General features: G+C 37.3%; 1 protein-coding gene across 1 annotated transcript; it reads right to left on the reverse strand.

Moving 5' to 3' along the window:
* Positions 1-11,390: 11,390 nt before the first annotated feature.
* LOC110788066 (probable carboxylesterase 7) lies at positions 11,391-12,975 on the reverse strand. Its single transcript, XM_021992710.2, has one exon. The coding sequence runs from the start codon at positions 12,675-12,677 to the stop codon at positions 11,646-11,648; it is 1,032 nt and encodes a 343-aa protein (XP_021848402.1). The 5' UTR covers positions 12,678-12,975; the 3' UTR covers positions 11,391-11,645.
* Positions 12,976-13,373: the final 398 nt, after the last annotated feature.

The raw sequence follows: 13,373 nt of genomic DNA on the forward strand, positions 1-13,373 counted from the left end.
AGTTGTAATTAGTTTTAATTATAGCTTATCCTATTTGAAGAAAATGGTGCCTCCCACGGAGATTTTCAAGACGGACTTTGAAGTCAAAGCTTCAAGATGAAGTCGGGCCATACTAGATCACCTTTATCTTATGCATGCTTTAAGTTATTTATTGCTTTAAATATGTCTTAATTATGCATAAGATTATGGCTTGATTATGTTGCATGATTAAGAATTTTAGTTCACTTAAAATCTAACCAACATAGTAAGAGCCTTAAGTTCCAAACTTAAAAATTGAGTTAAAAGGTGCCATGCCAAAATATACACTTGCTTGGATATCCTTTACATCAATCTAGTAATAGTTTTCGCTCAGCGAGGTGTTACTTATTGGTCCTAAAGGGGCAAGGTACACAAATAATTGTGAGTACATGTTAGTTTTGGTGAAACTCAACGATATAAGTAAGGAGTCCTTTTATGTCGTGGCAAAATCGATAGGTTTACCTAATAAGTTCTTAGACGTACCTATCAACCAAGAATAGTTTCTAGACTATTAGCAAAAGGCTTTTGCTTACCTAAGATGTTTTAGGATTAAGTCGACAAACTGTGCTTAGTTCTTCAATGATTTTAGGGTCTTGGAATCATTTTATTCACACCTGCCGGAACAATAAAATCGAATAAAATGCTAATAACTTGTTTGAATTGCATGGTTGCTTTAATTTCAAGTTATTATTCATGATAAATGTTTAGACTTTGCATGCTTCAATGTATGTTTTAATTATTGTTTATAATTAAATATCTTGCACTGCAATAAATCCTTTTAGAAAGGTAACAGTAAATTTCCTTGATTGGTAGTGAATCCAAGAACGATTCACGAAAAAGAGAGAAAGTGAGCAATTTAAAATGTACGTTTCTTATATCGACTTTTATGGTTGTTTTCGAATATCAAAATCGAATGGCAAACCAATTGGTGCTTGTGAATTCAAAATACACTGTAGTTTTGAGATCATAAAGCATTGAGCTTAAACGCTCAGCTTTACCAATGGTTAACAACCTAAACATCTTTGTCCATTTAATTCTCGAATGAGTCTAGTCCCTAGACATTCGAATAGATCGATGCTTAGAGAACTTTAGAAGCTTCTGGTAAGATCATCTAGTTGAAACAAAATATTCAACAAAAATTAAAATGGTAAAGAACCTTGTTGGTAACATTGGACATGTCTAACAAAGTATAAAAGTCAACACTAAAGAATTCAATTCTTAAGACTATAAGAAAGGGTACAAGAAGTAGGAAAACAAAGGAACATATGAAAGGAATTTACGATTCCGTTTCTACCTATAAGTTTATGTTTAAAGAGAAGTGACCTAGCAATCAAACTTCCTTGGTATCATATACCGCTTGAGGTTCTTACTTCGGTAATAACTCAAACAATGGAAGCTAGGATACACTAATGACCTACAAGTGGGAAATGAAGCATGGCAATGCTGCATTAGTTGTAGGGTCATCTAGTTTGTTTTAAGTCCTTTCAAAGGCTGGAACTTAATGGCTATTTTGTTCCATAATCAACATACCTAAATTTCTGTTTTCAAACACAGAAAGACTCACATTCAAGAAAAACAAAAACAATGTTTGTTTGTTTATTTGAATGAAATGGTCAATTACAGGTTGAGTCAATATGCTTGATTAAAACAAACAACTCTTTAAAGAACTTTACTAGGTTCAAATCAACCCCTTGATTTGAGTTCCACTAATCTTTGGCATTGTTGCTTAGACCATATCAACAAATTAACATTCAAAAGCTCTATTTTGATGGACTTTTGAAAGTTCATTGATTTCTAGACCAATTTAAGACGACTAGTCTTACTTGTTGAAAGTAACAAAGAATATGAACTATTGTTAGAACGCCTAGACGATAGAGTTCAAAGCTAAAGAAAGATTTTATGACTTTATTATTTCACATGGATTTGAGTGAATATAGGTTTGTTTACTCAAATGTGATATAAGTTGAATCTGTTTGGCTAGTTCAAAGATTCAGAAGAATAAAATCCACTTGGCAAGAAATCATAAAGATCTAGGTTAGATCATGTTGATGATTACTTGAGACCAAATATGATCATCAATGATTGTGTGTTGTAATTTCACAATCTAGCTCCATAAGATATGGCATATCTACGTTGGAATGATCGAAGTCAATTGGTACTTGATTCGATCAATGATGAATCATAAAGACTTTTCCTATAATTTCTAAAACAAAATGCTCAACTACCACCAAACTAAACCAAATTCGTCAAAGCTATTGAAAAGTAATTTCAGGATATCTTTTCAAGTATATATATCTAAAGAGTTGCTAAACTCAGTGGGAGCTTAGTGTTTGTTATTCAACAAACTAAGGCCCAAGTATAGATATATGTTTCATTGTGATTTATTCAAATGAGACACAAGGGTATTGTTTCTACCACGAATTTTTGAGAACATAATGTTTGTTTGCTCGAAATAATGTCCTTTTGGAGATTCGTTTCCAAAATGACAAGTGGGAGAAAATAGACCTCGAAAGTCTTCGAGGCGAACAACAAACATAAACGGACATTCCGGAGGCTTTTCGAAGTGCTTCAGAAAATCCGAACTTATTCTTTAAGGACTTTAGAAGTGGCTTTAAAGAATAGACATCTCTTAGAAGACTTTACAAGTGCTTCAAGGAGAACAGAATATTCAAAGGACTTTTAAGTGGCTATTGATATTCTATTTGTTTGATGTTCTATACCCAAAGTAGGCATAGAGTTCAAGTCACTGGAACTATGATATTCTTCTATTGGATAGTGAAGAAACATGGAGTTCAGGTCACTGAAACTATGCAATTCTTCTATTAGATAGTGAAGAAACCTACAACTTACAGTCAAACTATTATCATGTAGATTAATGAGTTTGTGACCTGTAAGAAAGCTATGACGAAACCCAGATTCCCTAAAATGGTTAGAGGCCATATATAGACTATATGTTTAATTGGTTAAAGGCCATAAAACATACTCAATGTTTTGATGACAAAATTGAAATTTTGTTGATTTGCAAGAATAGTTTCACACCTATTGGTTGCAAGTTTGTTTTAAGGATAAAAACCATCAAACATGGAATTGTGTTCACACACAAAGCTGGATTAGTTGCTAAAGGTTACAAGCAAATTCATGGTGTGAATTGTGTTGAAACCTCATGCATAATCGTAATGCTCAAGTCTATAATTCAAGCAATGATTGCATATTGGTACATATAGCAATTGGATGACAAAACGTATTCCTCAATCAAATATTGGAAGAAACTATGTACATGGTATGTCATAGGATTTGTGGATCCAAATAAATACTTGAAAGAGAAAGCTAGCTTATAAAATCTAAGTACAGATTTAAGCAAGCAATTGGGAATCGGAACTGTATTTTAGTGAAACTAATAAGTATTTTAGTTTCATAAAATATACATGATTCTTATAGATATATAGGAATTTTAGTGGGAGTACTTAAAACTTAATTGGTCCTATGTGTATTACACACATATCTCTCTATTGTGAAATAACATTCAAATGCTAATGACTTAGATTTGAAATTATTCATCAATGATGGACCATGGCGAAACTTAGTACATAATGGGTATTAAGATCTATTTACAAAGATCTTATATTAATGTTTTGGATTAAGTAATGGCATTTACTAAATCAAACACGAAAGTCTCCATTGGAGACATTTGACCCATATGAATAAATCTAAGTAAAGAATGTTTGAACTATGTATAAGCATTTACTAAAGTTAAACATCAAAGGATCTAAATAAGATTCTTAACCTATATTGTATGTCAAAGAATTTAGCTGAATTCAGTATCTACTGAAATTGAATGAGCTAAAGTTACATGAATAGAATTCAATTGGGAATTATTCTGCAAAAGAATTTATCATGTATGATATAATATGAGGATCGCCAAAAACGTATCGTATGACTTTAGCCATGACGAACATATACCAATCTCTATTGATCTAAGTAAAGATCAACTAGATTGAGATCAAGAATACTTATGGTACTTGAAAAGGTACATAGGAATAGTTCTTGATTCAAGGAAATAAAGATATGCTAAATATTGATGCTACACGCATAAACACTGGCAAAGGATCAAGCAAGACCCTTTGGAGTTAACCATTGATAAGGACGAGCTATAGAGCATCGTGTTTTGAAAATGGCAACATGGGTTGGAGACCATGAGTTGTTGCGTGGGAAATTAAAATAATAATTTCTATGTTCTAAGATATAGTTGGAGAGTCTTCCACATGTCTATGAACTGCTTGGATAGGTAAATCCAAACAAAGCATCACTAGCAACCTATACAGTTGAAGTAAAAGTAATTATTGCCTAAGAAGCAATAAAACAGGGTTGTTTAAAGTTCTTCACTGAACTTGGGTAGATCACCTATCTGCTGGCTTGATGGTTCTTCATTGAAAAATGCGTAGAACCACTCTTGAAGCAAGAAAAACGTCTGCTGACTTGATGGTTCTTCATTGCAAAATGAGTAAAACCACCATCGAAGTAAGAAAGACTAGATCACATAATAAACAAACTCAAAAAGATCTTATCATCATATCTCAAAGAACATTCGATGAAAAGGATGTTAAGATTGGCAAAGCATGATAACTAAACCTATGCAACAAGTGAGAAACAACACTCACATTGTAGCACTGGAAATCAAGCATAGCTTTGAATTGCATGAACTGTTTTAAAGATGGGTTTGAGGCCCATGGTTATAAAACATTGGGGTTGAACATTTATCATATATGAAATGTGTTTTCATATTCCATTTAATCTTGGTTTAGTATTAAATGATGAGTCCCTTCAATTTGACAATATATTCAAGATAGACTGTCAGGACCAGTCCTGTGACTAAGAAATGTCTATCAAGTGAACTTGAATGTCAAAAGTTGAAAATGGTCCCTAGTCGGAGTTTTCTATAAAATTGGACGCATAGAAAACGTTAGACGATTAGAATGCAAGATGACTAGTAGTTCTGTTTCTTGAACTATGTGGACATGGCAATGTCATAATCATTTGCATAGATACTTACTTTGGGAAGACTAGTATCGGACAAGACCTATGAAACTTTACTGTAAGAGATGAAAATCTGTCATAAGTAAATTTCATTAAATTATTAGACACTAAATCCTCAATACATGAGTGATTTGAGATCACTTGTTTGAGAACTGGTTGCTTTGACGTTGACCAACCGTCGCACCGTAAAAGGAGGCTATAAAGGCAACGCTCAGGTAATCACCTATCAAACGAAGTCTAATCTCAAGATCGCAAGATTGGGATTGTCCTCCCATAAATCGGGATGAGATGCTTAAAAGTTGTACAAGGCCACTCGGAGAGCTAGAAACTGTGAAATGCATGGCCGTGCTCGGATGAATCATAGGCTATGATTATCTGTTTATTTGATCAGTTGAACTCTGAAACCGAGGAACACCTCTGGACATAATAAGGATGACAACTCTTACCTTATGTTCAAGAGCAAGCATCGAGCGACAAAGGAATTAGGAAATGCACACTTGTCCCTAAGGACAAGTGGGAGACTGAAGGAAATAATGCCCTTGGTCCAAGTATGCATTCTATGATAAGTCTAATAAATGCGGTTCACTATTAATTAACAAGTTAATAATTCAGTGAGATCAAGTGAGCTGAATGCCTAGCTAGAGGCCGCTTCAGTTCAAGTGGAATTAATGATATTAATCCACAGCTTACTCTTGACTGAACCCGTAGGGTCACACAAATAGTACGTAAACGGATCAAGTATTTAATGGCATTAAATACTCCATCTATGAATATTCGGAATCGACGGATCTTGGTTTCAGTGGGAGCTGAGATCGTCACAGGCAATAAATGAATACTCCGGAAACGATGATATTGCCGGAAACGGAAATATGGATCGTATCGGAAATATAAATATTATCCAAGTCGTAGATGTTGCCGGAAACGGAAACATGGTACGTATCGGAAAATATTATCGGAAATGGAAATATTACCAGAATCGGAAATATTGCCGGAAACGGAAAAATTGTCAGAATCGGAAATATTACCGGAATCGGAAAATAATTCCGGAAACGGAAATATTAAATATTTGTTCGAAACGGAAATTAATTCCGGAATCGGAAATGTTAAATATTGTTCGTATCGGAAATGAATTCCGGAATCGGAAATTTAATCGGAAGCGTATCGTACGAATAAGCATCGGACGAGGCCTGCCGGACGAGGGCCCAGCACGAAGCCAGGCCATCGCCCAGCAAGCCAAGCGCGCCACACAAACAGCCACGCCAGGCCCAGCAGGCCGTGGCAGCGCGCACAGCGCGCGCAGCGCGCGCGGGTGCTTGCGTGGGCTTGTGGCTCGCGCAGGCCTCGCTGCGTGGGCTGCTGCTCGCACGCACGCATGGGCGGCCCATCGTGGCTGCCGTGTGTGTGTGCGTAAGTGTTTGTGTTCGTGCACGTTTCCTAAAACGTGCAGAGTTCGGTTAATGATTAAATTCCTAATTCTATTTGATAAATTAATTAAATTAGAGTTCTTGTAGGATTCTAGTTTAATTAATTTGTATCTGAATAGGATTCCAATTCCCTTTCCATAACCCTATAAATATGTGGCCTGGGTTCACAATTTAAAACGAGTTTCAAAGTATTCAAAGTGAGTTTTTGAGAGAAAAATTCAGCCACACATCTTGCTCAAAAGTGCCGAAAATTCTAGTACCTTAAGGGCGATTCTAGTTGGTCAATCTTAAGGCGGATCCGGACGTGCTGTGGACTATCTACGGAGGGACGACACTTGGAGTCCTAAAGACTTGTTCTTGTTCGGTTCGGGCGCAGCTAGGGAGGGCACGCAACAAAGAGTATGCATCTAAATTATGCTATATGATTATGTGTAAATAATATGTATTCCTGGGTTAATGGTTGTTTCCGCATGATTTATGTAATATCATATGAATCATAACCTAACACCAATCCCACTAGGGACATTTTAAAGGAAGAATTTTCTCATTTTCAAAGTATCTAGTCTGCTAACCCTAATTCAATTGACTTGTGCAAGATTCCTACCCGATACGACACTTTATTTTACCAAATACAAAAAGGCAGCAATTTTTTTTTTTTTTTTGAAAGGTAAGGAGAATATACTTAGGAGCCTCTCCGCACGAGAGTCACTCCTGAATAATCATTACACAAAATAGTAGCTAATCTCTGGCTACTAGTAGGATCTATATACACATTCCCAACAATTAGGTGACCGACATTCGCTATCCAATCTGCAGCCGAATTTGCTTCTCTGAAAATGTGCTTGATATCCCACGTGGTAAAGAGGTTGAGGAGATATTTGATATCAGAAATAATGTTACTGATCTTCCAAGGAGTAGACCACACCCCTTTAACTGCATTAATGATAAGAAGATTGTCACCTTCGATGAGGAGATTATCGATCTGAAGACGCCTAGCTTCTTGTAGACCTTTGTGGAGGGCGATGGCTTCAGCCACGAAAGCTTGAGTTTGACCAAGATTAAAAGTACATGCTGAAATTGAAGTTCCTTCATTATTACGGATGATGATTCCTGATGCTGCTGAAGAAGATTTACTGGAGCCGTCGAAGTTGAGTTTGAAGGTGCCGAGTGGAGGGGGGTACCAGCGAACCATGATTGGAGGGGAAGGAGGAGGCGGAGGAGTGGAAATGAGGGTAGTGATAAGGGTGCCCGTAAGCTGATGATAGTCAAGTTGGAGACGAGATTGCCATTCATGGTAAGCAGAGTTTGCCTTGTAGAAAACCCGGAATGGGTTGAAGGATGCATTGTTGAAGGTACAATCGTTTCTTTCCTTCCAAAGAGACCAAATTAGGAAGGTGAACTTACATAAAGCAGTGGGGTACTTCCTGAGAAGGGTTAGATTTTCAAGAAGGTCGTGGGAGGTGATAAAATAATCCAGCCAGTGTTTAGTTAATTGGAGATCCCACAAGAGTTTAGAGGAAGGGCATTGAATGAAAAGATGATTCATAGTTTCAATATAAGTGTCACAAAGTGGACAAACATCAAAAGGCAGGATGTTACGTTTCTGGAGTGTACTTCGTACGGGAATGCTATTATGGCAAATTTGCCATAGGAAAATAGCAATTTTAGGTGGAATGTCTAAACTCCAGATCCAGTTATAGTTCCATGTATGGGGTGAAAAATGTAACCCATGAGCTATCCAAGTCGCAGATTTGACGGAAAACTCTCCCGTCGAAGTAGCTCCCCAAATTGGAGAATCTTCAAGGTCTCTAGTTGGAATAGGTAATCCTTTAATTTTCGTTGCTAAGGAGGGAGGAACTATAGATTTTAATTTATCACTATCCCATTCGTGGTTAGGAAGGATGAAATCAGCAACACGTAGATTCGAATTGACTGTATTAATATTCAATTTTAAGTGACTAAGGAGATTATCCTGGATAATCCAGTTGTCAAGCCAGAAATTGATAGATTTGCCATTCCCGAGTTTCCAACGGATACCTTTGCGCAGTATCTCTCTTTGGCAAAGGATATGACGCCAGATAGAGGAGTCTTTTGTTTTAGGAATATATTAAAAAAAGGTTGAATTAGAGAGATATTTTTTCCTAATTAACGAAACCCAGAGGTTTTCTTCGTTCATTAAGATTTTCCAGCCAAGCTTCGCGAGGAAGGCTTGGTTAAGAGGTCTTGTTTTCCTGAGACCTAAACCCCCTAGAATTTTAGGTTGGCAAATTTTGTTCCATAAGATAAGCGGGGTATGATTAGAGGAAGCGGACTGTTTCCAGAAGAAGTTACGATGGATAGAGTCCAAATTCGAGCATGTTTTTTGAGGTAATAAGAAGGAGGAGCAGACGTAAGCCGGTAGTGCTTCAAGATTACTTTGAATGAGGATAGACCTACCTGCTTTAGAAAGGAAATTAGCATGCCAATGGTTGATTCGAGAGATATTTTTCTGGATTATCGCATTATAGTCTGACTTGGTAGGTTTAAAGGAAGAAAAGTGGGCACCCAGATATCTTCCGAGTGAGGCAGATTTAGTCATAGAGAAATTCCCAGCAAGTAAATCTCTACGGGAGTGTTCTATTTTTTTTGAGAAGATGATCGCCGATTTATGAAAATTAACTAGTTGACCTGATAAGTTGCAGAAAGAATTTATCACAGATTTTAATTGATTTGTAGCTGTTGAAGTAGCTTTAACAAACAGAAGAATGTCGTCAGCAAACAGGAGGCAGGGAATTTTTAGAGTAAGAGGGGCAATACGGATTCCAATTCCTGAGTTCGGAAGTGTGCTACTTTGGGAAAGCATAAAAATGAAAACTTCCATACAGATAAGAAAGAGATACGGGGAGAGAGGGTCTCCTTGGCGGATACCTCTCGAAGGTAAGAAGTGATGCGTTGTAGAGCCGTTGATTTTAAGAGAGCAAGAGACTGTTGTGACACAAGCTTTAATCCAGGTAATCCACTGGTCCGGGAACCCAAGGGAGGAAAGGGTGGCCCAAAGGAAGTCCCATTCGATTCTATCATAAGACTTTTCTATATCGAGTTTAAGCGCACACCATCCAACCTTTGAAGTGGATTTTTGGAAGGTATTTAAAATTTCTTGTGCTATCAGTAAATTATCGTGGATAGAACGTTCGGCCGTAAAGGCATTCTGATAGGGGCTTATGTGATGTTGGAGAATAGGTCTTAGTCGGTTGACTAATAATTTCGATATTGCTTTATAGATGGTATTACATAGGCTGATGGGTCGAAAATGATTGGGATTTTCTGGGTTATCGTTATTGGGAATAAGAGAAATTATGGTGTGATTCAGGGCTTTGGGGAGTTTGGCATGGTAGAAAAATCCTTTTATTGCAGTAGTAACTTCTGGAGCAATTATTGGCCAGTAAGCTTTAAAAAACTGCGGACCAAACCCATCCAATCCCGGAGATTTGAGCGGATCCATTGAGAAGAAGGCTTCTTTAATTTCATCATCAGAGTAGGGTTGAATGAGATCGTTTTGTTGTTCCTGAGAAATCCATTGTGGTAGAAAGAAGAGATCAAGTTGTCTATTAGGATCTGATGTGGATACGAACCGATGTTTGAAGGATTTAAGAAGAATATCTTGGACCGTGATGGGATCGGATTCCCATTGTCCTAAATCGTTTTGTAGACGATAAATCGTGTTCCTGGCCGACTGGGATTTGATTTTTTGGTGAAAGAAACGGGAGTTTCGATCACCTTGGGTAAGCCATTGTTTTTTACTAAAACTTTTCCAGGTGGATTGACCAAAAGCAAGTAATTTTTCTCTTTGTTTAATCATTCGAAGAAGGTGATCCTGAAGGATATTATTGAAAGGTTGTATTATTAATTCTGTTTGCAAATCCGTGATTTTGTCGCTATTTTTTTTGTAACTTAGTAATATTATTTCCATATTTTGTTTTTGCCCATTCCCGAAGGCGAAGCTTAATATTATAAAGTTTAGATCGTATCCTGTAAAAACGAGAGCCTTCTTGCCGGAATCTCCATTCTTTTTTAACAATGTCATGAGAGTCTTGATCAAGCGTCCACATGTTGTTAAAGCGGAAAAGGCGATTAGAATTGATGTATTCAGAGTTTGAGTCAAAGATGACAGGAGCATGATCAGATACTGAAAAAATACCATACTTAACGGTGCTCTTAGGAAATAGGTTGGAAAAATGTGAATCAACAATGGCGCGATCAATACGCTCAAGGAGGGAGGAGTCTTGATTAGATTTCCAGGAGTACGCCGTTTGTACACAAGGAACATCGATAGCGTGGTGGCTAGACAGAAAGGCCGGGAGACGTTTACATTGATGCGAATGAATGGGGTTCCCACCCAGTTTATCAATTGGGGAGAGGAGTTCATTAAAGTCCCCAATTAGGAGCCATGGGAGGGTGGTGTTTGCATAGAAGGAGGAAAGATCATCCCAGAAGAACGATTTTTCCTCCTCTTTCGCTGGGCAATAGATACCTGATACAAGGAGAGTGGTGTGAGTTGGTTTATATAGAATTGTTAAATGTGCACATCTGTGTGTTAAAGTCGTATTCAAAACCTTGATGTTATCTTCATTCCAAAGTGCCCAAATACCCCCACAATGATTGACAGGATCAATAATGAGATGTTTCTGAAATCGAGTCGCTTTAGTTATAGTTTGGCTGTGGATATTATTTGTTAATGTTTCAATAACAAAGCATAAGTCCGGTTTTTCTTGTTGTTTTAGGTTCATTAGTTCTGCTATGGCGTGATCACGTTTACCACCTCGAATATTCCATGCACAAATTTTCATAATAATTCGGAAATGATAAAATTGTTCGTTGAGAAAAGCCCTAAAATACCAACCGTGGAGGGTGGCATACAGTTTTTGACGTAATGTGTACTAATAGGTGTGAAGTGTTGTTCCTGATACACATAAGAATAAAGAAAGAATAGATACAAGGCGGATTTAGAAATCCGGTTCCGATAAGGAGTAGAATCCTTAGGCAATTCAATAGCAGAGCTTTGGCTCTGGTTTACAATATTAAACAAAAACAAGGCGGATTTTAAAACCCGGTTCCGATAAGGAGCGAAGTCCTTAGGCAAGTCCGTAGCAGAGCTTAAACTTACATACATACAAATACAATGGGTTTAATTTAGAGTGTAGAACGTGTAGGATTGAGGAAAGCAACAACTTTAGCCATAAGTTGAAGTGAATTAGCAGAAAATGGACGAAGCAAATGAAAAACGTGATCCACTCCTTTAGACTCTACCACCTCTATTGTCCCTTGCCATCCACTCTTCTCCAAAGCCTCCTTGTAGTACAACCCCCGATCTCGCAAGAAATCCTTCTCAGCAACACAAACCAAGACCCGTTTACATCCTAGTCGCCACAAATCCGGGTCATTACCCGGGTTTATCCACGGATCATCAACACCACTACCACTTTCGGGGCAAGCAAGCGCCCATACCTTGGTTGCCAAATCCGGGTTCGGTATGCGGCTACATTTGGCCGCCTCGTCACCAATCCGCTGCTTTCCCCAAAAGTAAGGATGCACCAAAATGACGCCACTAATGCAACAAACACTACCAACGCCTCCGCCGTCGCCGTCGAGCTCCGCTAGTAAGGCCATACGATGAGCGATGTTACCGCCTGCGCTATCTCCCATCAAGTAGACTCTATCAAAATCGACATGTTCTTGAATCCATTCTTCTTCGTCTCTTGCTTTGAAAACCACCCATTTTAGAGCATCCCAACAATCATGATACGCTGCAGGAAGAGGGTGTTCAGGGATGAGTCGATATTCAACTGAAAATATCATAACTTGAGCTTCAGAGGCTAGCTTATTAAGGTAGTTGTGATACTTTGGAGAAAATGTACTTTCAATGCAAAAACCACCACCATGAAAGTATACCAAAAGTGGTATTCTTTTGTTTTTAGGAATGTTAGGCTTAAATAACCTAACTGGGATGATGTGATCTCTTGTTTTTGAAGAAATGATTTTAATGTCGTTTGTTTTAACTCTGGTTTTGGGATCGAGTGATGGTGGGATTGGAGGAACTTCCCCTAATCTCTCCATTCGGCCGCTTTTGTAAAGACGGAATAATGGCGAATTATCGAAGATTATCTCATCATCGTCATCGTCATCGTTATCCTTTCTCTTTGTTGAAGAAGTTGATGATTCCATTTTCTTCTAACTGGATATCTTGTTCAATGATTCAAACCTTCAAAGGAAAAATAGAATAGTTACGTTGTGTATTTTCCAATAAAGAAACATTGTTTTGTTGGAAAATTATTGGTTGTATATCTTAAATTTGAGGGAAATGGGAAAGGAGATGAGGATATAAAGCATGATTAGTGGATGTTTTAATGTTCTTAATTTCACATAGTTAGGTACTTGATCTCATCTTCTTTTATAAAGAAGTCAACTACTCAACTCGAAGGTTGAGTGAGTTTTTGGACATCTAGGTGATGGTAATAAAATAATTATGTTGTAGTGATCTAGGAATCTGATCTCGATCTTTTTGGTTGGCAATTGTTTAAAGCAAACGTGAAAGTTATTCACTTGCTTTTCCTGAATTTATTTTATTTGAACTAATATCTAAACCACCGTTCATATAGGATTCGATACAACTCCATCTTTAGTATTGCACGAGCATTATAATAGAATCACTAAAGACATTAGCAATTTTAAAGATAGAACCGCTGACACCATTAGTGCTTACTAGATTTTTTTTTTTTTTTTTTTGTAAAATGAAGCTCATTTGTGATCTTATGTGGAACAGTACTTTGAAAATTATGTAATAGATGAATTATTGGAGAGGGGATTACTTTGTGATACAACAACCTTAAATTGCAATGCACACTTCTTTTTATTTGTTTT

This window comes from Spinacia oleracea, chromosome 3 (assembly GCF_020520425.1).
Source record: "Spinacia oleracea cultivar Varoflay chromosome 3, BTI_SOV_V1, whole genome shotgun sequence".
Lineage (NCBI taxonomy): Eukaryota > Viridiplantae > Streptophyta > Magnoliopsida > Caryophyllales > Amaranthaceae > Spinacia > Spinacia oleracea.